The sequence below is a fragment of the Mesoplodon densirostris genome, chromosome 3 (genome assembly GCF_025265405.1).
Source record: "Mesoplodon densirostris isolate mMesDen1 chromosome 3, mMesDen1 primary haplotype, whole genome shotgun sequence".
Taxonomy (NCBI): domain Eukaryota; kingdom Metazoa; phylum Chordata; class Mammalia; order Artiodactyla; family Ziphiidae; genus Mesoplodon; species Mesoplodon densirostris.
This window is the reverse complement of record NC_082663.1, coordinates 93,654,081-93,681,249: the sequence shown is the minus strand read 5'-3', so window position 1 is coordinate 93,681,249 and position 27,169 is coordinate 93,654,081. Positions and strand designations below refer to the sequence as shown.

Here is a 27,169-nt window from a genome sequence, read left to right as displayed (position 1 = left end):
GCTCCCAATGCAGGGGGCCCAGGTTCTATCCCTTCTCAGGGAACTAGATCCTGCAGATATGTGGCAACTAAGACCTGGCGCAGCCAAATAAATAAATAAAAGAGCTAACGTGTAAAACATGAAAATTAAGAGGTAACTAAACAAGGATATTATTTAGAAACAGAGGTAAATGACAAAATAATGTGTCATAAATGAAGGGACAGCGGTTGCTTTTAAGGAAGGGCAATATAAGGGGCAGGAGTGCAGATCTTCAAAACTCTTCCAGAGCTAATTTGAGTCTTTAAACTATGTCATGTGTAACTCTTACTAAAGCAAATACTTAAGAGTATGAGGGAAAAGAAGAGGACCCAGAATTCATAAGAGCTGGACTCACCACCCTCGGCAGCTTGGGAAGTCTGGGTCGGTGAACCTGAGGAACTATTTACATCCTATGCAACTAACCAGAAGCAAGCCTCTTCCATGGAAGACACCTGAGGAATCAACTGAAGACAGTCTGTCCCATTTAGACAAAAAGAACCAACCACTCTATCTATCAAAAGATGCAAACTTTTCATCGTCATGTGCCTTGGAGGCCAAGGCTGGAGTTGATACAGGTGCCATTAGGGACGAGTTCAACATCCTACTCCCTTTCCTCACACAGATGTAGCCGAGGAGAGTTCTCTGGCAAACACAAGGCTTGGCAGGGCTGATCCCAGACTACTGCACCTGCCAGAGTTATTAAAATGACTTCCTCAGAGAGCCCGTTTCACATCTGCTTTCTCCAAACCTATTAAGAAATAAGTTTTTTTTTCCCAGAAATAATGACTCCAGCACACCACTGTGAATAATTGATGACTTGGTAAAATTTGCAATGTTGACGCATCAAACACAGACAACAGAGCATGAAGATAGGATCTTGGCAAAGAGCAATGCTTGTGCTAGTTCACAGTATTTACATCTTTTATTATTATCAAACACATTGTAAAGACAATTGCTTTGGCTGTTTCCAAGATAATATACAAAATAAGTTAGACATGTTGAATCCTGTCTTCCTGTTTATTACTCTGAGGCAGAGCCACAGATGTCCAACATTCAAGCATCTGTTCCTATTCCTCGTATACAGGTCCTGAGATGGAGTTTATTTCAGGGGTAGGGAGCAAAGCAAAAACACAGATGGAAGAAAACGGCAGCTCAGGAAAGCCAACGTACCTTTAGCATGTAGTAGAAGGGGAACCATGACAGGAAGAGGTCAGAGAAGAATTCGGCAATGCTGAACACACCATACACTACCCAGTAGGTCAGCCACTGGGTATCATCTTCTTTGTTTGGACTCTCTATCGCTTTAATTCTGAAAGGCAATACAAAAGCAAGTGTATCATGTAGTAAGATCTCAATGAGACATTTTCAAACATTACGCTTTCACAGCTGCCCTCCAACACCAACTGAGAAACTCAGGCAAATGTATGCATCATGTCACTAGATGCAAAAGTACAACATGAAAACAGGCAGCAATGTAGAGATGTCAGGACAAGCCATTATAACTACCTGTTACCAGTTCTCTGGTTACCAGAGAAACCAGCACCAGTTGTCCCCTGGATCTCTACTCTGCTTGAGACTCCACCAAGGCTCCAGGAAATACCACCAATGACTGGGAACTAGAGTAATCCCCACTCTCAAGTGGGGTCCTGCCACTAGGGATATATCAATAATTCACTCATGTAACTCAGTTCTCATGCACTTTTAATAACTGAAGTACATCATGGTGAGGAGGCATTCCATAAAAGACCTTCTGGAACATAGTTTAGGCACTGTCCAAAGTTCACAACACACTTCATTACAAAGAGGTGAAAACAAACATCATGGTGTCCATCTGGTTTCGACTGACATTATATGATCCTCAGGCTGTGACCTTTCCTCCTCTTATCGGTTAATAATATGACTTTCTCAGTATCAACTACTGCTTAAACAAAATTCACTCTGTAAATGAATAGAACTGAATTTAAAATAACCTTCTTTTACTTCTGAATCACAGGAATTTCTTCCAGTCCTGGGAATCCCTTCATTCTAAACCTCAATTCCATAATCTTTTATCCTATCCTGATACATGCCTGGATACTTATTGTAACTGAGCTGGACTACAACAGTAAACTAGAAGAAACCTGAATCTTGTTTAGCCTATGCGATGGGTTAACTATTAAAAATACATTGGCTACTTGGTAACAGGGTTCACCAGAGACAGGCTGATGAATCATGCTGAGTCATCCCCTAAGAAAGCCTCTGAATTAATTGGAAGTAGCCGTGGGCGTAGGTGTGTGTGCCTGCATGAGTGTTTTAAGAAGATGACGGAGCAGGTAAAAGTTATAGCTGAATGAGATGACTGCTAATGAGGAAAAGGAGAGGAGGGAGTGATTAAATGAATGCTGCTTTGAACATCAAGAATAAACACAGAATCATAAAATGAATTGAAGGCAGCTAATTATAAAATAATGGCTCCTCACATGTGGACTGTGTTTGTGTTTTAGCTTTCCTCACGTAGAAGTTAGCTGATGTAATAGAAGGCCAAAGGAAGAGCGTAGGCAAGCATGTGAACCAAAGAACTAACAAATGTATACCCTTTACACGTAAGGTTTTTTTCCCCTCTGTGCTTTATTTGGTATAGAATATGGTTTACCTATTTATATTTAAGTGGATTTTTAAAATTATCACTACAATAAAAAAAACTTGTTTCTTACACATCCATCCTGGGCAGAGGGGATACATAGTTATATTTCACTTAAGGTCTTAGCTTTGGGAACCAAAGCAGTCCATGACTAACCAGCAAACACACATCCACACACAAATATAAACTGAAACAAACATTTATGAAACCACTGATATTTTCAATTCCATTCTATGTCATTATTATTTTTTTATTGAAGTATAGGTGATTTACAATGTTGTGTTAGTTTCTGGTGTATAGCAAAGTGATTCAGTTATATATATGCGTATGTATATATACTTTTTAATATTCATTCCCATTATAATTTATTACAAGACATTGAATGTAGTTCCCTGTGCTGTACAGTAGGACCTTGTTGTTTATCTATTTTATATATAATAGTTTGTATCTGCTAATCCCAAACTCCTAATTTATCCCTCCCCACCGCCACTCCCCCTTGGCAACCACAAGTCTGTTCTCTGTGTGTCTGTTTCTGTTTTGTAGATAAGTTCATTTGTGTCATATTTTAGATTCCACATATAAGTGATATCACATGGTATTTGTCTTTCTCTGTCTTACTTCACTTAGTATGATAATCTCTAGGTCCATCCATGTTGCTGAAAATGGCATTATTTTGTTCTTTTTATGGCTGAGTAATATTCCATTGTGTGTGTGTGTATATATATATATATATATATACATATATATATATATATATATATACACACACACACACAGACACAGACACACACCACATCTTCTTTATCCATTCATCTGTTGATGTATATTTCAGTTGCTTCCATGCTTTGGCTATTGTGAATAGTGCTGTTATGAACACTGGGATATGCGTATCTTTTCCACTTATAGTTTTATCTGGATATTTGCCCAAGAGTGGGATGGCTGGATCATATGGCAACTCTATTTTTAGTTTTTTGAGGAATCTCCACACTGTTTTCCATAGTGGCTGCACAATTTACATTCCCACCAACAGTGTAGGAGGGTTCCCTTTTCTCCACACCCTCTCTAGCATTTGTTATTTGTGGACTTTTTAATGATGGCCATCCTGACTGGTATGAGATGGTACCTCATTGTAATTTTGATTTGCGTTTCTCTAATAATAATGTTGAGTATCTTTTCATGTGCCTAGTGGCCATCTGTATGTCTTCTTTGGAGAAATATGTATATAAGGTTCTGCCCATTTTTAATTGGGTTGTTTGTTTTTTTGTTATTGAGTTGTATGAGCTGTTTGTATATTTGGGAAATTAATCCCTTGTCAGTTGTATTGTTTGCAAATATTTTCTCCCATTCTGTAGTCTATCTTTTCATTTTGTTGATGGTTTCCTTTGCTGTGCAAAAGCTTATATGTTTGATTAGGTCCCATTTGGGTTTTTTTGCTTTTATTTCTATTGCCTTGGAAAACTGTTATGTCATTATTATTATTATTATTTTTTTTTTTTGCCGTGTTGGGTCTTCGTTTCTGTGCGAGGGCTTTCTCCAGTTGTGGCGAGCAGGGGCCACTCTTCATCGCAGTGCGAGGGCCTCTCACTAACACGGCCTCTCTTGTTGCGGAGCACAGGCTCCAGACGCGCAGGCTCAGTAGTTGTGGCTCACAGGCCTAGTTGCTCCACAACATATGGGATCCTCCCAGACCAGGGCTCGAACCTGTGTCCCCTGCATTAGCAGGCAGATTCTCAAGCAACACCAGGGAAGCCCTGTTATGTCATTATTTTTAAGATGTTAGTCAAGATCCACAGATTCAAAAACAGAAAAACTACTGTAACAGTTCAAGTTCAGTCCCTCAAGGAATAAGCTTCCTAAGCTATCAACAATATGAATTCAAAAGTTTCCAAGCTGATACACTTGGAACACTCTACAGTAACACTGAAAAGTAGGAAGAACTCAAAATTGAACACACATATTGAACACAACTTTGTAGAAAAGCAAGGCCTGGGAAAAAAGACAGGAAAGATCACAGAGTCTCATTAAGGTAAAGAGAATTTTTAAATAGAACTTCTATTATTGAAGCATTTAATTATTGTTTTAATTAAAAATACCACAGTGTTCATTTTTTAAAATGTGTCTACATGTCATAACATCATAAGCTAGTCAGAACAAGAAAGAACATAAAAGATAGTCTAACCCACTCAGTGTACAGTTGAGGAGCCTAAGACTCAAAGAGGTTAAGAGAAGAAAAGAGCTTAATACTGGGATTTCCTGAATGCTATTTGCATATATACTGTCTTGTCCAAATGAGTGGATGCAAAATTGTGATTTATAAGCAAAATATATATTTGGTCATTCGAAAGACCAAAATATAGTTCTCCTATATATTTGGTCTTCATCCAGGTTCCTGCACAGCTCTCCAAACCCTTGCAATTTCTGAAGTGTTGAGAGGGATAAAGGTGTCTGTTGTTATGTTAATGAGGTGACTTTTATAAAGCACATAAGGAGGGGAGCTGGATGTCCCTGGAGCCAACTATGTGATTAGAGGGCTGGCACTTTCAGTCCCATCGCTGACCTCTGGGGAGGGGAAGGGGCTGGAGGTTAAATCGATCACCAACGGCCAATGATTTAGTCAGTCATGACTATGTAATGAAGCCTCCATAAAACCCCAAAGGACAGCTTTTTGTCCCTTTTCAGAGAGCTTCCATGTTGGGGAACCACAATGCTTCCTTGTGCCACTGTGCTGGACCCCAAACTCCACGAGGACAAAAGTTCCTTTATTTGGGACCTCGCCTATGTATCTCTTCATCTGGCTATCAATTTGTTTCCTTTTATAATAAATTGGTAATCTAGTGAGTAAATCGTTTTCCTGAGTTCTGTGAGCTATTCTAATTGAACCTGAAGAGGGGGACGTCGGGACCTCTGATTTATAGCCAGTTGGTCAGAAGCACAGGTTAACAACCCGGGCTTGTTACTGGTGTCTGAAGTGGAAGGCAGTCTTGTTGGACTGAGCCCTTTACCTGTGGAATTTGATTCTATCTCCGGTAGAAGGTGACAGAACTGAGGTGAACTCTCGGACTCTCTGCTGGCCTCTGAGAATTACTTGTTGGTGTGGAGAAGCCTTCGAATTTGGCCCTCTGCACATGGGTGATTCTTTGACAATGTGCTCTACTGCCATGTACCTATGCTAAATGGTATTTCAACTCGCGTATCAGAATGAGGATGTATCAACTTTTCAGGCAACACAGGGGATTCAAGAAATCCTAAGATGCAATCTCTATCCTTAGGTCATTTGTAGTTTTTGGCCTTTAGCCGAAGTGGCAAAGCTAAAGAATGGGAAGGGTAGGAACCTAATAATTATTTAATGTAACCTTCAGAATAGCCCTATGGAATAGGTAACGTTATTCTCATTTTTGAGAGGAAGAAACTGAGGCTTAGGGAAGAAAAATAATGTGGACAGGGCACCCAGCTGCAACAGCAGAGACTGGGTTTACACCCAAGACTAACTCCAACAAAGCCTGTGTCTGTTTCTCTATCCCAAGCTGTTTTCCTAATTGGGAGAACCACTCACTACCCGACTGCACAGCACTTAGCAAAGTGTCTGGTGCTAAGTGGGCAGCTACTAAATATTTATTGCATAAATATAAATACAAAAGGAGTTCATAATCTTACTTTTGGAAGGGACCAGAGTCCTCTATTGGAGAAAATCAAGGCTTAGAAAGGTTAACTTGGGCACAGAGCAAACAGGAGAAAAGGTCATAGTCTCAACATCCAGATTCCTAAAGGACCATTCCACCCTCCATCCTGCTTCCTTGAGGTGGGGGGATCATTAGAAGTGAGGAAGATGGGACTTCCCTGGTGGCTCAGTGGTTAAGAATCTGCCTGCCAATGCAGGGGACATGGGTTCGAGCCCTGCTCCGGGAAGATCCCACATGCCGTGGAGCAACTAAGCCCGTGCGCCACAACTACTGAGGCTGCACTCTAGAGCCCGTGAGCCACAACTACTGAGCCTGCTTGCCACAACTACTGAAGCCTGCGCGCCTAGAGCCTGTGCTCTGCAACAAGAGAAGCCACTGCAATGAGAAGCCTGCGCACCGCAAGGAAGAGTAGCCCCCGCTCGCTCCAACTAGAGGAAGCCCACGCACAGCAATGAAGACGACGCAGCCAAAAATAAATAAACTAATTAATTAATTAATTTTTTTAAAAAAGTGAACAGGATGGTATTCTAAGTTGGTGCCCCAACCCCCAGGCCGTGGAGTGGGTACCAGTCCGTGGCCTGTTAGGAACCGGACCGCACAGTAGGAGGGGAGCAGCAGGCGAGCGACTGAAGCTTCATCTTCCGCTCCCCATCACTCCCTGTCGCTCGCATTACCGCTCGAACCATCCCCCCGCCCTGTCCATGGAAAAACTGTCTTCCACGAAACCAGTCCCTGGTGCCAAAAAGGTTGGGCACCACTGCTAGTCCACTCGTTCTCAAGCTTAGATGATGATCCACATCCACCTTGGGAACTTTTAAAAACTATACATGCCCAGGTCCTTCTTCAGATCTAGTGACTCAAACTCTACCATGTACAGCACAGGTATGTGCTTTTAGAAACATATGCAGGTGATCCTAACACACAGCCAAGTTTCAGAATCACTAGCTCCAAGTTCCAGTTTCATTACCACTTCATCATGTCATTTCTAGGACAGAAAATCAAAATGACTGATTTGGGTCCCATCAGCTATAGCCAGAGGGGAGGCTACCCCTTTCCAGCAATGAATGAGAAGCCAAGAGACAAGAAAAGCTCAATCCTAGAGGAGCTCTGGAACTGTCCCAACAGCAGCTGACAGCAATTCCACCACTCTCTCCCAAGTCCTGGGCCACTATCTCTCTAGTGCCACCTTGTCATCAAATGGCAGGTGTCAGCAGTGACCTTGGGCTCAGAACTACTCCCAGGGGTTTGGGAAGGACACATTCACAAAAGACGGGCACCATGGTCTTACATTGCTCTCTGCCCACTGTTACTGCCACATTCTCACCACTGGCCCAAAGCCTGGCCACCTAAGCCCAGAGCTGTGGCTCCTTATTCTCTCCTGAGCCACGTGCCATGTTCTAGAGGCAAAGCTTCACCTCCCTCAAGCAGGTGGCAAAAGGAAGCAAGGCCTGGGTGAGCAGGAGATGGGCCTAGGGTGAGGAAGATGGTTGGCAATATTATGGGAGCAGCTAGCAGTTCTAAAAATTCACTGAGCGAAATAGAAATTGTAGAATGTTGAGCTGGAAGATATCTTAAAGAACTAGGTCAAATTCCACATTTTATAGACACAAAAAATGAAGTTCAAAGAAGAAAGAGTGATATTAAAATGAATTTCAACTCAAACTAAAAGATTATAGAAAAAAAAGATTATAGAAGCATGTGTTTACACATTTTTTTAAGGGCAGAATGGACTGTTTAAATAAATTTGGGTATATCCATACAATGAAATATTCTGAAGCCTTTGAAAAGGATATTAACAGGAAAAGATGTCCAAGATATAGTGCTGTGTCAAAAGAGATTACTAACTTTGTGTTTAAAAGAAAAAAGAAAGATATATATTTGCATGTGTTTACAGACCAAGAATGGTATTCAGAAATATTTATTTCAAGTTGTATACAGTTAATCCTGAGTATTGGGATTGCAGAATTTTACTTTTTTAAGATCTCTACAATGAGTATGTGCTATTTTTTTTAAATGAGGTACAGCCAGTGTACAATATTATATAAGTTACAAGTGTACAGTACAGAGATTCACAATTTTTAAAGGTTATATGCCATTTATAGTTATTATAAAATATTGGCTATATTCCTTGTGTTGTACAATATATTCTTATAGCTCATTTTATACCTAACAGTTTGTATCTCTTAATCCCCTACCCCTATATTGCCCCCCCCCGTCCCCACTGGTAGCCACTAGTTTATTCTCTGTGAGTCTGCTAGCATGTACTATTTTTTTTTATTGGAGTATAGTTGATTTACAATGTTGTGTTAGTTTCAGGTGTACAGCAAAGTGAATCAGTTATACATATATAGCATGTACTACTTTTAATAATGAAAGTGAGGAAAAATATTTCTGTTTGGAAGGAAAAAAAACCACAGGGCACCAGACTTTATACAACTACTTTCTCCTATGAGACTAGGTCTCTCTTTAGGGCTTTGTTAAAAACAAACACTAAAGTGAACATCAGACACATTCATTTAATTTCTCTCTTGAGGAAACAGCTCATGATTTTCTAACAAACAAACTTCTCTAACAATGATTAGACACAATCTATTGTGTTTTAGGGCTTTAAAAGGGCTTCAATACACACAGAAAGACACAGAGGGAGAAAAGAAAGTCACATGGCCCATCATATGTGATTCACTCATTCTGATTTCCTCCTTAAACAAAGCAAACTATCAAAAAATTATTAATTACACTGAACTATGAAAGAGCCAGGCTTTTCCCTTCATTTCTTCCCAATGCTCACCTGGCTTTACATCATTTCACCATTCTTGGCTTGCAGCTTTGTATCCTGGTTCTACCACTTACTAGGTATTGGTTGGCCAAAAAGTTCGTTTGGTTTTAAGTAGACACATTTTTCATTTTCACCAAGAACTTTACTGAACAACGTATTCATGAACCGAATGAACCTTTTGGCCAGCCCAATACATGACCGTGGGCAAGTTATTCTGGGCCTCAGTGTGCTCATCTGTCAAGTAGAGATGATAAACCTCATTGTGTTGCTGTGAAGATTAACTTAGTTGATACATGTTAAGCACTTAAACAGGGTAAGCATTCAGAAATATTACCTTATTAGGTAGTAACTATAATATGGTGGTGATAGTTTATTATTATCATAGGGAGGCAAGAGATTAAAAAGAAAAGAGCAATAAGAACACTCCAGTCCTTCTGGCTAAGTAGAACAGGTAAAGGATTAATAGCATTGTTAACAAGGCTAAAGGGTGATTAGGGAATTACTCATGAATTTTAATTGTACCTCACTCTCCAAATCCTAAATGCTACAGAGAGTAAAGGGTTAGCTGAAATCCAAAAATCCTATTTGCAGGTCAGTGGCAACAAATTTGGATGCTGCTGAAAACATTTTTCAGGCCCATGCTACAGGGGAGGACTGGCCAAAAGTCTTGACGCTGGTATCAGATTGGTACTGATAGGGAGGTAACCACTGGCCAGCCCTCGTCCAGACCACCCAGTGCCAGTGACTGGTACTGGCTGTCTCTACCTTGTTGGCTCATCTATTTCTTTCTTTGCTGCTTTTTCTAAATGCAAGATCATGAACTAAAAATGGCCAAAGGATAGCATTAAACATGTGTGAAGAAACCAAAGTTTGAGCAGATACAGTCCTGGGCTACCAGCATCCTCTCCCTCCCAAATTAAGAGTCATCATTCAGAGAACCTAAATATTAGCTTTGACCCACAGGCACCACTAAACTGCAAATCCCCTGAGTACTTTATTAGAATGAAATCATGTAAACTAAGGACAGTCCAGGGGTTTAAATAATTTTGTGAGGCAAAAGGAAGGTATTTTAGAGATAAACTAGTTCAAAAATCATTAACAGAGGCAACAGTCTTGTGATACCTTGGAGCTATGGGCATGGGCAGGAAAGCCAGCACTCCAAGGTGACCAGAAAAAAAGCCTGAACCTCTGCTGTCCCAGCCCTGGAATATCAACCTCCAGACTTCTTATTATGCTAGATAATTCAGTGGCTCAGGCCACAGTTGATGGAAGCAGCTGACTGAACCCTGATATAAAACGTGAGTGGCCCCACCAAAAGCTTTCTAAACCAAACTTACATTAGATATCTAGGTAACTGTCAGAAACAGCTCTGCTTCCCTTACTGAGGTTTTATCTATTGATTAAATATATCATTGTTTACAGTTAATGCTCATGTAGGAGGGCAGGGAAGAGATAACCCTCCATACTATTTTTAGAATTATTTCAGACACAACACATCCATCAGGGAAACATTCACCTCTACACACATCCTCTTAATTCAGATTCATGCTATTAGTAAGCAAAATAGATAAAAATGCTTTTCTATATATTAATTGTACAACCTATTTATATTTGTTTCTAATTCTTGTCTTTTTAGGACAAAGTCCATGTTTATTATGTGTAACATGTAAATAGCTTTCAGAGGTATAAGCAATTAACAAATATAAACAATAATATGTCAAATAATATGCTACCCAACTTTTACCTAATATTTACTATTATAAATATTCTATCGTTATATCATTAAGAAATTAAAACTAGCAAATAGGAAAAGCAGATATGTGGAGGAAAGCCATGTTTTCTAAGTCTTTGAGATATGTCATAGATATTTGTTACTGAGATTTTCTTCTTCCATCAATGACAACTTTAGTTATATTTATCATTGGGATGGATGTTGCATTCTCTTACTTTGATATAGTTATAAATTAAACATTTTTAACACTATATTAACTTTTTCAGACTCAAAGGTTATTCCTGGTTAATGGGTATTTCAAAACCTTCATTCATGTCATTAAGTTGAAAAATGTCAATTTCCTACACTAGTATGAAGGATAAACTGTGTGTATATTATATTTAGTATTATATACATGTATGTCTACAATGAAGGAGAAGCATAAGATAGATGACAAATACAAAAAGCTCATTGAGAAGTTTTGCAATTATTTATTCCTATGTCCTATATTCCAAATGGTCTACTTCAAAGGTAGCTTCTAACAGGGAATAAGACTGTCTGGCTTAATCTTCTTTGTTAAAATTTTTCTTAAGATAAAAAGGAAATCAAAAACTAAGTAAGATTGTTTACCATCAGTACAAACCAAAAACCTAACTGGCTCTACTTTTCTCCACTCAATTCTTAGTGGTGGGGGGTGAAGTGAAATGGCCAGAGAGGCCCTGTCTAGGTAATCCACCGCAACTGTCAGTGACAGACTCTTTTGGATGCAAGCATATGCCGAGCATTGACCATGCACTGACACTGTACTGAAGCTCTGGGGCCAAAATAGTGATGCTCAAGGACATAAAGTCAAAGACAGTCAAAAGATCATTCCATTCTTAAGTAAGCAGCACACGTGTGCGTGGGGAGGGGTCCAATGAAGGAGTTATGGGAGACTGGAAATCTCAATGGAAACAAAACAAGTAAAAAATAGGTTTAATATTTAAAAATTATTCGTTAAACCATGCCCAGGGCTTAGGAACATGTATACCACTGTACCAAAAGAGAAGAAAACCACTAGCCATATTTATAACTTGGAAGAAGAAAACTTTCTGGTACTTTATTGCACCTTAGAATAACGAAGTCTTAAGCTGCTGATCTAAGTACAGGAAAAAGTAAGAATAAGGAACAGAAAAAGAGTAAGCGAAAAAAATAAGTGAAAGAAAATACTACTTGGGGGGTTTTTCCTTAATCATTTAAAGTTCAATGACATGGAGTTAGACAACCATGACTATGATTGTCAGTTTTCCTCTTTGTATGTTAATCAAAAGTAGCCACACTTAATTAAGCACTTACTAAAATCTTGATCCTGTGCTAGTGTTTAACTTATCCCTTCCTTTCACATTTGAGAAAACTGAGTATTATAAAAGTTAATCTATTTCCCCAAGGGTTAATTCAACTAGTAATTATCAGGTCCATGTACATATGTTTCTGATCACTCACACCAAAGAAACTTAGGTACACACTACCCGTACTGTACATGGTTCATATGTAACTTAGCCACTACAGTTCACACTAGCCAAATGATATAAAATTAAGTAATATTATATGTCTTCAGACCACTGGCTTTACTACTGAAACCAGTTGTACTCATCAATAGGATTTTAATGAGTTGATTATATTACCAGACAGGACATCAAAAAAAAGCAGCTCATGAAAAAAACCTATAACAATAAAAAGCTTTGAGATGTGCTGTTGGTAAAGAACAGAAAGGAAACTACTTCTGGTCCATTTGCTTTGTTTTATTTCTAACGTGGTAAGTTATGTTTAATAACAAATATTCCAGAGTTCAAGGTAGAGTCTTTGAAGCATGAATATGAAGAATACGGACCATAATGTTTATAATCCTTTCTGATACAGCAGACACACAGTGTGACCATCCACAGTGCCCACTACGTGTAGGACTGCTTTTGGCTGTGTTTATTAGAGAATGGGAAGCAGGAATTCCTGATAGCTCAAAATAATTTTCCTATTTCCTATTACTCTGTTTAGCAGTCTGCCATTGCAAATATTATTTGACACATACAGTGTGTCAGATTAGAAGGAAAAAAAAATCACACATTTTAAGACATGAACAGTATTTTATTTCCATGCCAGTAAGGAAAAGATTTTTCTTCTTCATGGAAAAAAGAAGGTCAGAAACTATGGGCACTCAGAAAAGTACACTTGTTTTTCACTGCAGAGTAGGTGTGCTTTCGAAGCAAGAGAGAGAACCAACAGAGCAAGAGATCAAACAAACAAAGGGAAAAAACTAAACATACAATAAAACCAATTTGCTTATTTACTGTTTATATCATGCTCAATCCTCCTCCCCACCCCAAAAAAGTTACAATCACTAGCAGCAAATGTGCTTCTTAAATATGTAGAAACTATAAGATGACTATACCAGAACAATGAAAAAATATACCATGTTCCTTTCATTTTTAATATAGTGTTCTCCTATAGTATAAAATGACTGACTTAATGAAATGCATAATATAAGGTAAATTCACAAGCAAATGCATTTTAAGATGAGTCTGTAAAACATCTCTAATGGAGATTAAATTACAAAAAACCAAAAGCAGTCATTTACTGGACCAATATTTTGGTGTTTAATTATACTGATCTTATTTGTCAATTGTTCACCATTTTGTTTTTTAATGCAAAATGGAAGCTTCAGTCACAGTTGAATATAAAGCATGAGGAATGTTGGCAGTGGGCAGGCCAGGGGAGTCAGGCACCCCTACATCTACGCCTGGCTTTGCCTCAACAGACTTGTGACCTGAGTCATAAAACTTCATTTTGTCTCCTCGATTTCCAAATCTGGTAAAGATGGCTATAGCCCCAGCAGCCTGATCTCTAAGACCTCTCCTAGCTAACATTTTATAACTCAAAACAGAATGCATTTAGACTATTCAATAGACAGTTTAAAAAGATGAACGCCTGAAGCAATAAAACAGCAGATGCAAAAAACAAGGTCCTACTGCATAACACAGGGAACTATATTCAATATCTTGTAATAAACCATAATGGAAAAGAATATGAAAAAGAATATACATGTAAAACTGAATCACTTTGCTGTACACCACATTGCAATCACTAACACAACTTTGTAAATCAACTATACTTCAGTAAACAAACAAACAAAAAAACAGCAGATGCAAATCCTACTACGACAACCCTCTGTCAATAAAATTGATGGCTCTGTATATATAATATCTATGTCAGGTCTGGCATCGGAAAATTTAACTTACGCTCAAGCACCCTCACAACCTGCACAAGAACAACCTAAACTGACCTTTCCCAGACAAAAGAGGGCCACATCAAGATGTAGACAGCAGTCCAGAGTTACCTCTGACGTGTAAGTGATCCCTTTACTAGATCACCTGGCCAAACTACCAGAAGCTGCAGGATATATATAGTAGCCATGTGAGAGGGACGCATGATAGCTCCACTCCCTGATTCTTTCACTCCCAGGAATCAGGGAGTGTTAGAATGAAATCGGGATAGGTTTCTGCAGCCCCTGCTTATATTTCAACTGCTACAAAAGTAATTTCATTAGCAATTTTTGAAATTGTTTTTAAACTTCTGCTATAATCATTTATTCAAAAAATTAATTACTTGGTGATACTATTGATAGGCACTAAATATCTTAAAATGGCCAATAAATATTTATACTTGTTTTAAATACTAAGGATATTAAGTTGAAAAACAGAGTTCTCATTCAAAGTCCTAAAAAAGAGAGCTCTAGGATGGGGGGAGAGGGAGGCAGCTCAGAAGGACAAATAGACCCTATCTCCAGGACCTCCATAAAGAGAACAAAAAAAGTTCATTAAAGTTCATAGGGAACACTCCAGAACAGAGTCTTAGGAATGAGATCGCCCTCCACAACTGCTTTAGAACCCAGAAACTAGATCATGAATAAATCGTGTAAATCTTATTTGCTCCTCAAAGCTTTCTTTTCTCTATGACACAGGCAAAGGGGAAAAAACGAAAACATAACCAAAATGCTGGCTTTAATTATCTACATTTAAGTTTTCTCCACAACTTCTTCCTTTTAAAATAGTTCAGTAATGCTAGCCATAATACTTAGTGAAAACACAACCAGTAAAAAGCTGACAAAGGGGCTTCCCTGGTGGCGCAGTGGTTGAGAGTCCGCCTGCCGATGCAGGGGACACGGGTTCGTGCCCTGGTCCGGGAAGATCCCACATGCCACGGAGCAGCTAGGCCTGTGAGCCATGGCCGCTGAGCCTGCGCGTCCGGATCCTGTGCTCCGCAACGGGAGAGGCCACAGCAGTGAGAGGCCCGTGTACCGCAAAAAAAAAAAAAAAAAAAAAAAAAAAAAAAAAGCTGACAAAGGTAAATGTTTAAATGTTTACGACTACACTGTTGCTTAAGGCATTTACAGAATGCCAGTTATATTTTTGGTCCAAGTGCCCAGTAGGCCAGAATATGTGCATGTGCTTCACGCTACCCAGAGAAGGAAAGTGTGGGCATGAGCTGCTCTGCCCTAAAGCGCTAGTAACAAAGAACACAGTTACAGAGAAAAGCTGGTGTAATAGGAACATAAGCAGCTTAGTAGAAAATATATCTGCTCCCAAGTGCTCATGAGTAAAAAAAAAAGAAAAAAAAATAAGATAATTACAAGTTATTTAAAAAACACAAGAACACAAACACACCCCTTACTAATGAGTCCATGAAGACAACCACAAATACACATCCTCCAGCAACATTAGGGAAGCCTAGCTCTGCTTCAGATGACTTGCTCTTGAGAAACAGAAAGTGGTTCAGAACCATCAGTCAGAACCATGGCGACTTCCCCAAATTCTCCTCTGGGTAGTGAACCTGTTCAGGAATCTGCCATTGCAAACTGTAAATAAGTAGATTTCAACCCTTTTTAACCTATATTCCCTCATGTTATCTGCTGTGCATCATTTGCTAAGATGTTGTAGCTTTTACTTGTGGTTGACTGTATTACAACTCTTGTAGTTATTTTGACTGTCTCCTTCAAATATTCTCCCTCACGATCCCCTTTTCTGATCTGACCTCATAGGGACCATCCCCAAACATCTCCCCCTTGAGATTCGTTGCCTCCTGACAAAGAACTAAACACAAGGCTGCATTTCCTCAGGAGATACAGTGCAGTGTGTCATCTTCAGATGGGCATGCACTGCTTAAAAAAAGAGCAGGTCTCTGCACATTATGAGCTATATTGCTGCTGTTGTAAATCAATGCTGTACCACAGCCAACAAGAGAAAGAACTTGTTAGTAATATATTCTAACTCATGTTCACAAAACACTGCAAATGACTTATGTGTGCAGATATATGATTTGGGATAGTAGTACCTTATTTGAGAACTACACCGCATGAAGGTCATGCATTTGTATTGACAGTGTCAAACTGATAAAAGAAAAACTTACATCAATAGTTAATTTTCATCTCTATATAAGGTTATGGCATGTATCTGTGGGACACTCAAGAGCCATATGGGAAGCAATATAACGAAAAGTTAAAAACATGGGCTTTGGGGCCAAACTCCCTAGGTTTAAATATCAGTGTCACCGTCTACTGTTATGAGACCTTAATCAAGTTACTTCTTTCTCTGCATCCTCACCTGTAAAATGGGAATAATCATAATACCTATATCATAGGGTTGTTATGAGGATTAAATAAGCTATATTTATAAAGCACTTAAACAGATATATTTAAGTATTTATTAAATTAAGGGCTGCACAGGTGTTCAGCAGCCGTGCAAAAACCTAAAAGCAGTAACACTCTTTGTACTGATAGCAAAAGGTTAAAATGGGCTGGTGAGGACACACAGAAGATAAAATGACACATCACTAAAGTGGGTATCAGATTTGAAGTGTTGCCAAACATTAAATACAGACATTAAAATTCTGGACTCTAAGCATATTTAATCTTTTCAAGCTTGGTACTAAAATATGCCTAAATGTGCTTTCACATTTCTGTGTAGGCCTGGAGCCCTCAGTTACAAGTCTAGCCTCTGTGTGACCTTGGAAAACCTTCTAACTCTCTCTATCCCTCTATCTTTTGAAAAGTGATCAGACTACATGTTTCATCTCTAAGGCCCAGCTCTGATAGTCCCAGGAAGGTGGCCACCTGATCCTTAAGAAACATACGAAATATATGAGAGGAAAAGTAATAGACGTTTTAATATAATTTTAAACAAAAAGATGGCTGAGTTGGACAAAAAGCCAACCCTCCTCCTTTCCCTTCTCTGCAGGGCAAAGGTAAAAATAGAAAACAAAGTCATTAGACTTCTATCATAACTACACTTGAATAAAGAAGCAGGGACAGGAGCAGCCTCCACATTCTGGGACCACTGGGAGGCAGTTACCTTCGGTCTCGGGCTCTGACTTTGTGTATGTGACGGTGCAGCAAAGCACACTCCCCGAGAGGTCTCTCAGAAAGACTCACTTTTGTGCCATTCAAAGCAGGGCCGCCCCAGAAACAAAGAACCACGTATTATATGATTCCATTTGTATGAAATGTCCAGAACAGGCAAATCCATAGAGACAGAAAGTAGATTGGTGGTTTCTGAGGACTGGGGTGTAGAAGAAATGGAGAATGACTGCTAATGGGTACAGGGTTTCCTTTGGGGTGATGAACATGTTTTGGAATTAGAAAGCGGTGATGGAGACTCCAGGAGGGCCCACACCAAGGAGAACCTCCCAGAATTTCTGCTGCCAGTGGCCTTGTTCCCATGGTGAGCCACAGCCGCCCCCCACCTCTGCAGGAGCCCTTCCAACACTAGCAGATGGAGAACTTAATGTTCTAGATGATAGTTTGACTCAAGTACCAGAACAGGATAATGAACTCCAAAATCCAGAGAGTGAACAAGATAAAAATGAGAAAAAGGGTTCACAAAGAAAAAGTGACCAAATGGAATCTACTGACACAAAGCGACAAAAGCCTTCTGTTCATTCAAGACAATTGATTTCTAAGTCACTGAGCTCATCAGTTAGCAATAACAAAAGAATGATTAGTACAGGGCTTCCCTGGTGGTGCAAGTGGTTGAGAGTCCGCCTGCCGATGCAGGGGACACGGGTTCGTGCCCCGGTCCACGAAGATCCCACATGCCGCAGAGCGGCTGGGCCCGTGAGCCATGGCCGCTGAGCCTGCGCATCTGGAGCCTGTGCTCCGCAACGGGAGAGGCCACAACAGTGAGAGGCCCGCGTACCACAAAAAAAAAAATCAAAAAGAATGGTTAGTACAAAAGGAAAGTCAGTCACAGAGTATAAAAATGAGGAATATCAAAGATCTGAAACAAACAAACATCTAGAAACTGGTCAGAAAATTCGTTTGTCAAGCAGTGCCTCCAGAGAACCTTATAAGAGTCAACCTGAAAAAACATGTCTGCGGAAAAGGGATCCTGAAAGGAGGGTCAAATCCCTTATGCCAGATGGTTCTGAGAGAATTGGGCTTGAAGTGGACAGACGTGCAAGCAGATCCAGCCAGTCTTCTGAGCAGGAAGTGAACTCTGAAGAATATGGCTCTGACCATGAGACGGGCAGCTCTGGTTCCGCTGATGAGTAAGGCAACAACACTGAGAATGAGGGGGAAAGGGTGGAAGATGTGGAAGATGAAGAATTAGAAGATGTAGAGTAAGATGAAGAGGTGGATGACGATGGTGAGGGGGAGGAGGAGGAAGACGAATATGAACAGGATAAGAGAGACCAGAAGGAAGAGGGAAATGTTTGACACCCGAAGTGAGGCTAGCCACTCTGATTCTGAATCCATTTCCTTCACAGATGCGTCTGTCAGATCTGGTTCAGGAACAGATGGATCAGGTACTAATTTTTTTTTTTTTTTTTTTTTTTTTGCAGTACGCAGGCCTCTCACTGTTGTGGCCTCTCCCGTTGCGGAGCACAGGCTCCGGACGCGCAGACTCAGCGGCCATGGCTCATGGGCTTAGCCACTCCGCGGCATGTGGGATCTTCCCGGACCGGGGCACGAACTCGTGTCCCCTGCATCGGCAGGCGGACTCTCAACTACTGCGCCACCAAGGAAGCCCAAGGTACTAATTTTTATATGTAAAGGTTTGTCTTTTTTTTTTTTAATTGACCTGATTGTTTTTTTTCTTGAATATGTTTAAATTGAATTATAAAATTTTTGAGGCAATGGGGGGCATGTTAGTAAGACTGTCCTGTGATTTTTTTTATATAGTGTACTTTTGAGTATTATAAATGCACTTGAATAAGGTTTACATATCTTAGTAAAGGCATTTCCCAGCTACAAACTATTATAAATGTACACTAGTCTGATTGTTTCTCTATAAGGAAATGTATTTGAGGTTTTAATGTTATAAATTCTTAGATTTCCATACTAGTCAACAGCAGCTTACTTAAAACACTGATGTACTTGAAGTATATTCATATGGAACCCGTCTGCTAGGTATAACAATATTTTCATGTTAAATGCCTCTAGATTTCCATCATGTGGCAACAGAAATCAAAATAACTTTTTCTCTCTGGAGCTCAAACTTTCTTTCATTTTTGTACCTGTGGGTTGACTGACGGGCAGGGTTGCCAGAGGGCTGGGTATAAAGGTACAAGATGGAAAATAAGAGTATAAAATTATTGCGGAGGGACTGGGTAAGAGGCATCTTGGGTCATTCCTTCAATATTACATGCCCTGCCACTTTATCTTTATCTGACCCATGAGACTTGACTATGGGAATGGTAGATAGTTGCAGTCATTAGGCTGGGGGAGCCCTCTTTTCGGGGGAAATTCAGAGGGTAGAACAAGGAGATGTCAGGGTACTTAGAAACCGCTGGTCACTCTGTGATGATTATACTCTAATGGCTGTCTTGTGTAAAGATGCAGCCAGATCTCCTACATAGGCCAAATGTACTAAATATTGGGATACAAGAAAAATTCTATTCTTTTGATATATTTGTTACAATGCCTTTATTATAGAATTTTATCATTTTAATGTAGTACATTGTTAGTAAATCATATTCTTGATATAGTGTAAATGATAAGAGCAAATGACCAGGTATTTTCTAATTGGCACCTGAAGTGCTTCTTTGCTCACTAGAGTTCTAGGTTTAGGAGTTTAGACAGGTTTTGAAGGAGGTTAAAAAGTTAAACTGAATAGATGGGTAGTTGGCTTTAATATAAAAACTTGTGGAATCTTTAATTCTACTATTCCATCATACTTTTTGCAAACTGATGGGATATACGTTTTATAATTTATGATAATGGATAAAGAACAAAAATTGCATTGGCAATATGAATGAATGTTCACTTATTGTGGAGAATGTGTGAAACCTGTAAAAGTAGGGAACACTTTATTATAGGAATCTTTTTGGTGTCCGTGTTAGGAATGATATTTCTTAGACTTGAATGTTTATCCTGTTTAAGTCAAACAAGGGAGACATATAAATATGTAGGGCCTGAAATAATGTGTATTTTTATTTTATTTTATTATTTTCTTTTTATAAATTAATTTATTTTTGGCTGCTTTTGGTCTTTGTTGCTGCGCGCAGGCTTCCTCTAGTTGTGGTGAGCAGGGGCTACTCTTCGCTGCGGTGCGCGGGCTTCTCATTGCGGTGGCTTCTCTTGTTGCGGAGCACGGGCTCTAGGCGCACGGGCTTCAGTAGCTGTGGCGCACGGGCTTAGTTGCTCCACGGCATGTGGGATCTTCCCGGACCAGAGCTCGAACCCGTGTCCCCTGTACTGGTAGGCAGATTCTTAACCACTGCGCCACCAGGAAAGCCCCATGTGTATTTTTAATAAATTCCTTAGATGCTGATACTTAGCAAGATACCTATTCATACTTTGTTTTTTGTGGATTAGACATTTCAGATTGAATGGTAGCCAATAGTTTTATAAAACCTGGATATTAAAACTGTTAAGAGACTTACCGTTAAAAAAGAGATACTTGCCTGGAACTCTTACTTTCTATATTAAAGGAAATTTGTGGCTTTTCTTTGGAAGAGCTCTTATGTGGAACATAATTTAAAGACTGTATTTAGTATGCAGAACATTATTATTTTTATTTTGGAGTAGTTTCTCTTCATAATAATGTGTGAGAGAAAAATGGGGTGGATCTGGAACTCCACCAGAGGTAAAAAAATTTTTTAAGATTTTTAAACACAAGGGATCACAGTTTAGTTTTTGTGTCATGAATTTTCTAGATTCCAGCTTATTTTACCTTATTTTTTCTCAAAATTTCAGTAATTTTCTTATAAAAGTGACACACTTGGTGGCTGTTCAGGGTTTATTTGTTAGACGACTTTCATTGTTTTTTTGACCTGAGAATAATAGTCGGGAGAGGGGAATCATAAACTTAAGAGCAGTGAAAGTTATTTATACAAAAAAGATTAAAAATCCTTGGAGATATTTTAATGGTAATGGTAATGCTATATTTAACATTACATAAAAATTGTTGGGTGAGACCCTACTTCTGCTTCTGTTATATTTCCTGCATCATCTTTTTTTAAAATAAATTTATTTATTTTAAAAAAAAAAGCAGTGATGGTTGCAAAACTTTATACTAACCGCTGAATTGTACACTTTAAAAGGGTTGCATGGAAATTATATCTCAGCAAGAAATGGGGGGGAGGGGCAGGTCTGCTGTAATAACAAAGGTTCCCATTATTATCCAGTAGTCTGCCTTCTCTTATCAGAAATAGAAGGAAGTAGGGAGATTAAAGTCATTCTGTCAACAGCTCTTGATAATGAGAAGTCTGGAATTATATTTCAAATTGCCTATAAAGTGTGGCCAAAAAGTCTGGAAACTTAGAGGTAGAGGATTAATGGCCCTGCTCTCAAAGGGAAATGATATATGCAGAAAATAAGAGTAAACAGTAGGAAGGGGCTACCTGATAAGGCACTAGGTGCCCCGCCCCGAGGGCTAGCCAGGCCTCCAGCTGTCTAGTGCTCCAACATGACAAGGCCTGGTGTGAAGCCAGGTGCACTTGAGCCCCACCCACATATTTCCCCAGGTAGTGAGTCACGAGAAAAGCTACGAAGCCAAATAGGCTTTTCCTTATTTTACTTCTGCACCCTGCAGCCTCTAAGCCTATCACTGACCATTAAGCACAATCTGTGGGCCACTCTATGGTGGCCTAAGGAAAGGAAGCAGCAGGAGCAAAAGCTGAAAGCTGAGAAAGGAAGGACTATTAGCAATAGTTTGGCAGGATCACCAATTCCTTCCAGGAATCACAGCAGACAGAATGACCTTAAAATGTACATTGTAACATGTCACCTCCTACTTAGAACCGATCCAAGGCAATCAGAAAACATGCAAACTCCCCACAGCTACCTGGAATAAAATGCACACTTGGTGTGCCAGCCACCAGCTGTGCCTGATGGCACCTGCACCTCTCTGGTCCTCCTTCGCCCCTCTTCCCTCTCAGAGCTTCCAACGCACCAGGTCCTCCAACAGCCCAAGTGCCTGGCTGCCCAGGGCCTGGCACACGCTGCTCCCTCTGCCTGACTCTGCTCTCAGCGGGCAGCTTCTCAACCCTGAAGTCTTAACTCAAATAGCAGCTCAGATAAATACCTACAGGGGGCCCCTCCTGTTAATCTCTACCACAACTCCCTGCGGGTGCTCTGTGGAGGGCTCACCACACTGTCACTACTTTACTGTTTATTGTAGTCTACCCTGTAGACTAGTCATGCAAAGATGGGGAGTATGTCCAACTTAGTCCCTGGTGTATCTGAGGTGCTGCCACAGTGTCTGGTGCATGGTTGGCATTTGATGTTTGCTAAATAGATGAACCTGTATTTTTAAAAATAACTCTGGCTGGGGAGAATTCCAAGAGACAAGGAGAACAATTAAAGTGGTCACAGATCACATCTTAAGTAACACTGATTGTGGTGCTACTAATAGTACCACTTACAAGGACTTGCTTTCTGACAATTATACAATTACATCAGTTAAGCAATGAACAGACTTGATTTGACTAATATAACAGTGATTGCCTGAACGTTTACTAACTGGGGGTCTGTGTGCTTTTACTGTGAACACAGTCCCATGTGTCCTTGAACCTCCTTCACAAAGCAGGTGGGCCTGTGGGCTATTCCCAGGGTTAGCAGGCTGTTCTTCTGCCCCTTTCACCCCCTCTTCAAGTGTAACAAGCACAGGTTATGCTGCTGCTCTACAGCAGGGCTTCTCAGCATGGGCTGCACATGAGACTACTTTAAAAATTCCGAAACCCAGGCTGCACCCCAGACCAATTACATCAGAATCTCTGGGGATAGGGCCCAGGCATCAGCACTTTTTAAGGCTCCTCAGATAATTCCAATGGGCAGCCAAGGCTGAGAAGCACTGTTTTAGTGAAAAATTGAAGCACCCACAGAGACCAACCTTCACTTAATTCCCTTATGATAATAGGATCTTGTATTCATTTTAAAGGTAAAAGAGCTGGTTGTACCAAAAGGAAGCATCCTATGAATAAATACTAATCTAGAGATACTCATAAACTGTTTCCTGAATGTTTGTTTAAATCCCCTTTTTTAGATTTTTAATACTCTTCCAGCTCCTATTAAAGTGTACTACAAATGTCACTTTGCCTCAGAATACTCAGATAGAAAAGTGTGTCTACTTGGTGAATAAAAAAATTCTAAAATATATAAAACCCACTTACCTGAACTACTCAGATACATGACCATCTCTACCATTTCACAGAACTCCTAGCGATAGACACGAACACTTAGTTTCTTGTAAATAAAGAGAGCCAATAATATTCAATTGACTATGTAGAAAATGAATGAAAGAATGAGTTCAAACAAACGATAAAAAACTGAAATTGACTTGCTTGAAATTACTTTAAAATATGACTTTAAAAATGGCTCCTGCTAGAAAGAGAGTCACATGTAGAGAACAAACTTACGGTTACCAAGGGGGGAAGGGCGAGGTGGGATGGACTGGGAGACTGGGATTGACATACAGACACTACTATGTGTAAAATAGATAAATAATGAGAACCTACTGAATAGCACAGGGAACTCTACTCAATGCTCTATGGTGACCTAAATGGGAAGTAAATCTAAGAAGAGTGGGTATATGTATACGTATAACTGATTCAGTTTGCTGCACAGCAGAAACTAACACAACATTGTAAAGCAACTATACTCTAATAAAAATTAATTTAAAAACAGACAAACAAAGTGGCTCCTGTTAGAATTAATCCACTAGGTCAAAGAAAAGCATGTCCAAGCCCTGTCTGCCTTCAGTCACATCCACTTCCACATACAAGCATCTACACATCCCACCCAGAAACAAATTTTTACTTTTCTAAAGCCCATATCAATCATCTAATCACACCAACAGACAAGGTTATGTTTCTCACAAGATTACTCACCAAACAGCACTGATGTGGAAAAAACGTTTTTTATGCTCTTCAGTATTTTTAAAGATCCACAGTCTTCCCTAGTTCAAAACAATTCAAGCAGCTAGGCAGTTACTAAATGTGATCAATAACATCTAAAGCACAAACTTGAAAAATGCTTCAAAATCTTTCTTACTAAAAGAATTCTTACAAGTAGAATACACAAACAGAAGAAAAGTAAAGGAATGTTCTACCTGGTTATTTTGTCCATTATCACAGACACAGTGATATGCAAGCCATTTTGAACCAGTGTTGCCTACAAACTTTCTATCTACACCATCTATTATTTTATGGAGAACTGCTATTCTTATACCTTTTTCACTGATCTGAAAGTCAAACCAGTTTTTCTGGTCTGTCCTCATAATCGTTTGGTATACACAGACAGTGTGGATGGTACTTTAGTAGATAATGCTGGAGAGGATCTCCAAATTCAAAAGCAAGTAGTGTCCTATATGTAGCTAGATTTTCTGGAGCCACTAAGTGTCTGTACCAGACTAATTCAGTAATTACTACTTATGTAATTTCTATTTAATTTTTCAAGTCAGAACTTTTTCTGAAACACATTTCCCCTTTCTAGTCATATATTAAATTCTAGCCTGGCCTATGATAGACACAGTTGCAGTAATGTCTTATTGGTGTCTTAGCCTTCCAGCTGAAATTGTTTCTTCCTTTTTTTTTATCCCTGTGGTTGAGGAAAGTTGTACAGACCAATTCAATAGAAGTAAAAACCCACCAGCTTTCTTGGGAAGAACTGTAGAATAAAACAAAATTTATTTGTGGGGAGGCATAATTCCTATTGAATGAATGGAAAAATGAAATTGTAGAATATTTTCAAATTAAACACACTGTAGAGTAAAAACAGCCTCAGCTAGCAGAAAAGTCAGATCGTAATCTAAGATCACTTGTAATTTAGATTAATTATATAAATGGGTCATTTATATAATAACCAAGGAGATATATTAGGGATGCATTTTATAAGGTTTGTTTTTGTTTTTATACAGGGTAAGTGTTTCCCGTTTGCCTGTAATAAGTGGCCAGCCTTTTTAATATAAAGAAGACAAAATTCTCCCCAGTGTCTGAATTAACATTAACTCTGAACTAAAGAAGCTCTAATTGATGGGGTTTTACTGTACATAAATATAAGGTGAAATACAGACTGAAATAATTATTAGGGAGAAAGAATCGGCTCTCTGTACCCGTTGAGATCGTCCCACCAGTAAAGGTCGACTTTGCTCTGCCTTTCATTTGTGCAGCTGTTAGAAGGCACACACTCCGTCAGTTTAACCTGATGAAATACATTTCGGCTAGTCGAGATCAGGTGTCAAGGTAAGGCTCTAAAACGTGTAACCTTAAGCAGTCAGTTCCTACTCTTTGGTCCTCTGACCACTCTCCCAGGGAAATGCGGATGGTACAGTAACTAGCACAGCTCTGGATGGGGGAAGGGGAGTAAAGGGGAGGAAGGGACGGTTGCAGGGGGAGCCACTTACGAGACGTAGGCTGGGTAACCAAATCCTATCAGGTTGCAGAGGAGCGAGGCTCCATAACCGAACACCAGGTACAAAGCCATCAGCCCGATGACACCTGCAGACACGAGGAGGGAAGAGGGTCGGGTGGCACACAGGCGCTCCAGCCGGGCAGCCCCCGCCAACACCGCAAAGCTTGGCCCGTTCTAGGCATTGGAGAAAAAGAAACCGCACCGAGGCTGGGCCCGCGCCTTCTCGGGGCTTTGCCTTTGGTTTGGGGATACCCGGCAGGCCGCACCTTTGTGCCCTTCCTTCTCCCGTCCCTCCCGCAAGGGGCCCCACGCCACGCTGCGCACCAGCTGCAGGAGCCCCGCTTCCTTCCCGGAGGGTCTGGGGAGGCCGGGATTCCGGCGCCGGCCCGCAGCCCCTCCCGTCCCGCGCCCAACTCCGCGGAGGGTCTGGCTAGGACCCGGTACTCCGCCACGGGGACCGCGCTCCCTCCCGCAGGGGCCCCGCCACTCGGCGCCAGCTCTGCGCTCGGCCACAGGCACGCGGCACTGGGCCGCAGGGCAGACACGTCAGCGCCGGCCGGTCCCCGGCCCCACGTCCCGGGTGCCCCGCCACCGGGCCGCCCCGGGCGAGGTCTCTGGTCCCTGGCCTGTCCAGGCGGCCAGTTCTGTCCCCGACGACGCCACTCACCCCCCGTCTGTCACCGAGCCCGTGGTCCCAGCTGCGATGCGTCAGCCGCTCCCGGGCCGGGCAAGCGGCGGGATCCCGCGGGCCGCAGCCCCACACTCACCGAGGGCGATGTAGCTCCGGTTCACGCCGGTCTTGGCCTCGAGCTTAGCCAAGACGTCAGTCATGCAGTTCTTCTGGTGAAGGAACCGGTCGAACCTCTGCCTCATGGCTGCAGACATGGCGGGGACCGTCGCGCCGCCGCCTGTGGCTGCTCCTGGTGCCGGGTGGCCGCAGAGCGAGGTGACTGGGGCGGCAGCGGGCGGGGCGGGAGGCGGGCGCTTCCCGAGTCCCTCCGCTAGCGCCCTGCAGCCCCCCTTCTCGCCCCGCCCAGCCGCGCCGCCCCCTCTCCCTCCCGCGGTCCTCGGCGAGCGCCACACCCTCAGCGGTGGCCCGAGCAGCCCCTGCTCCCTGCTGGGCGGCCGCCCCCTGCCTCTGTTAACTGGGTAAAAAGAGGGTGGTGAGTCTTGTGAGGTCCCTTCGGAAATCGTACTCGAAAGGAGGTGGAAAGGAGGGGGCAGGCAGCCTTGTTGCTCCCACCTAAAAAATAGCTGGACTGGTTTGATGTGCCTACCCTGCTCTGCTAAACCTGCTGAGACGTTTTAAATGTAGAAATTGAAATGCTCGACCATCCTGAAAGAACTCTTTGGTTGCAGACCTACTTTTCCCTTCGCTGTCAGTACTCGGCATAGTTCTTCTCACTTACAGATAGTAGTCTTTTTGAAAAGACCCTTGAAGAAACTTAGCACTCCCTCCTCTGGGGACACCATTTCCAAGAAA

At 41.0% G+C, this 27,169-nt stretch overlaps 1 protein-coding gene across 1 annotated transcript in view; it reads right to left on the bottom strand.

Moving 5' to 3' along the window:
- The window catches only part of REEP5 (receptor accessory protein 5), a 42,937-nt gene extending 16,277 nt beyond the window's left edge, over positions 1-26,660 (bottom strand). Inside the window, exons 1-3 of the mRNA XM_060093243.1 lie at positions 26,454-26,660; positions 25,679-25,772; positions 1,189-1,327 (exon numbers count right to left, since the gene is read on the bottom strand). Coding sequence (XP_059949226.1) covers positions 1,189-1,327; positions 25,679-25,772; positions 26,454-26,571 — 351 coding nt within the window. The 5' untranslated portion in view covers positions 26,572-26,660. The remainder of the gene's footprint in view (positions 1-1,188; positions 1,328-25,678; positions 25,773-26,453) is intronic.
- Between the last annotated feature and the right edge of the window lie 509 nt (positions 26,661-27,169).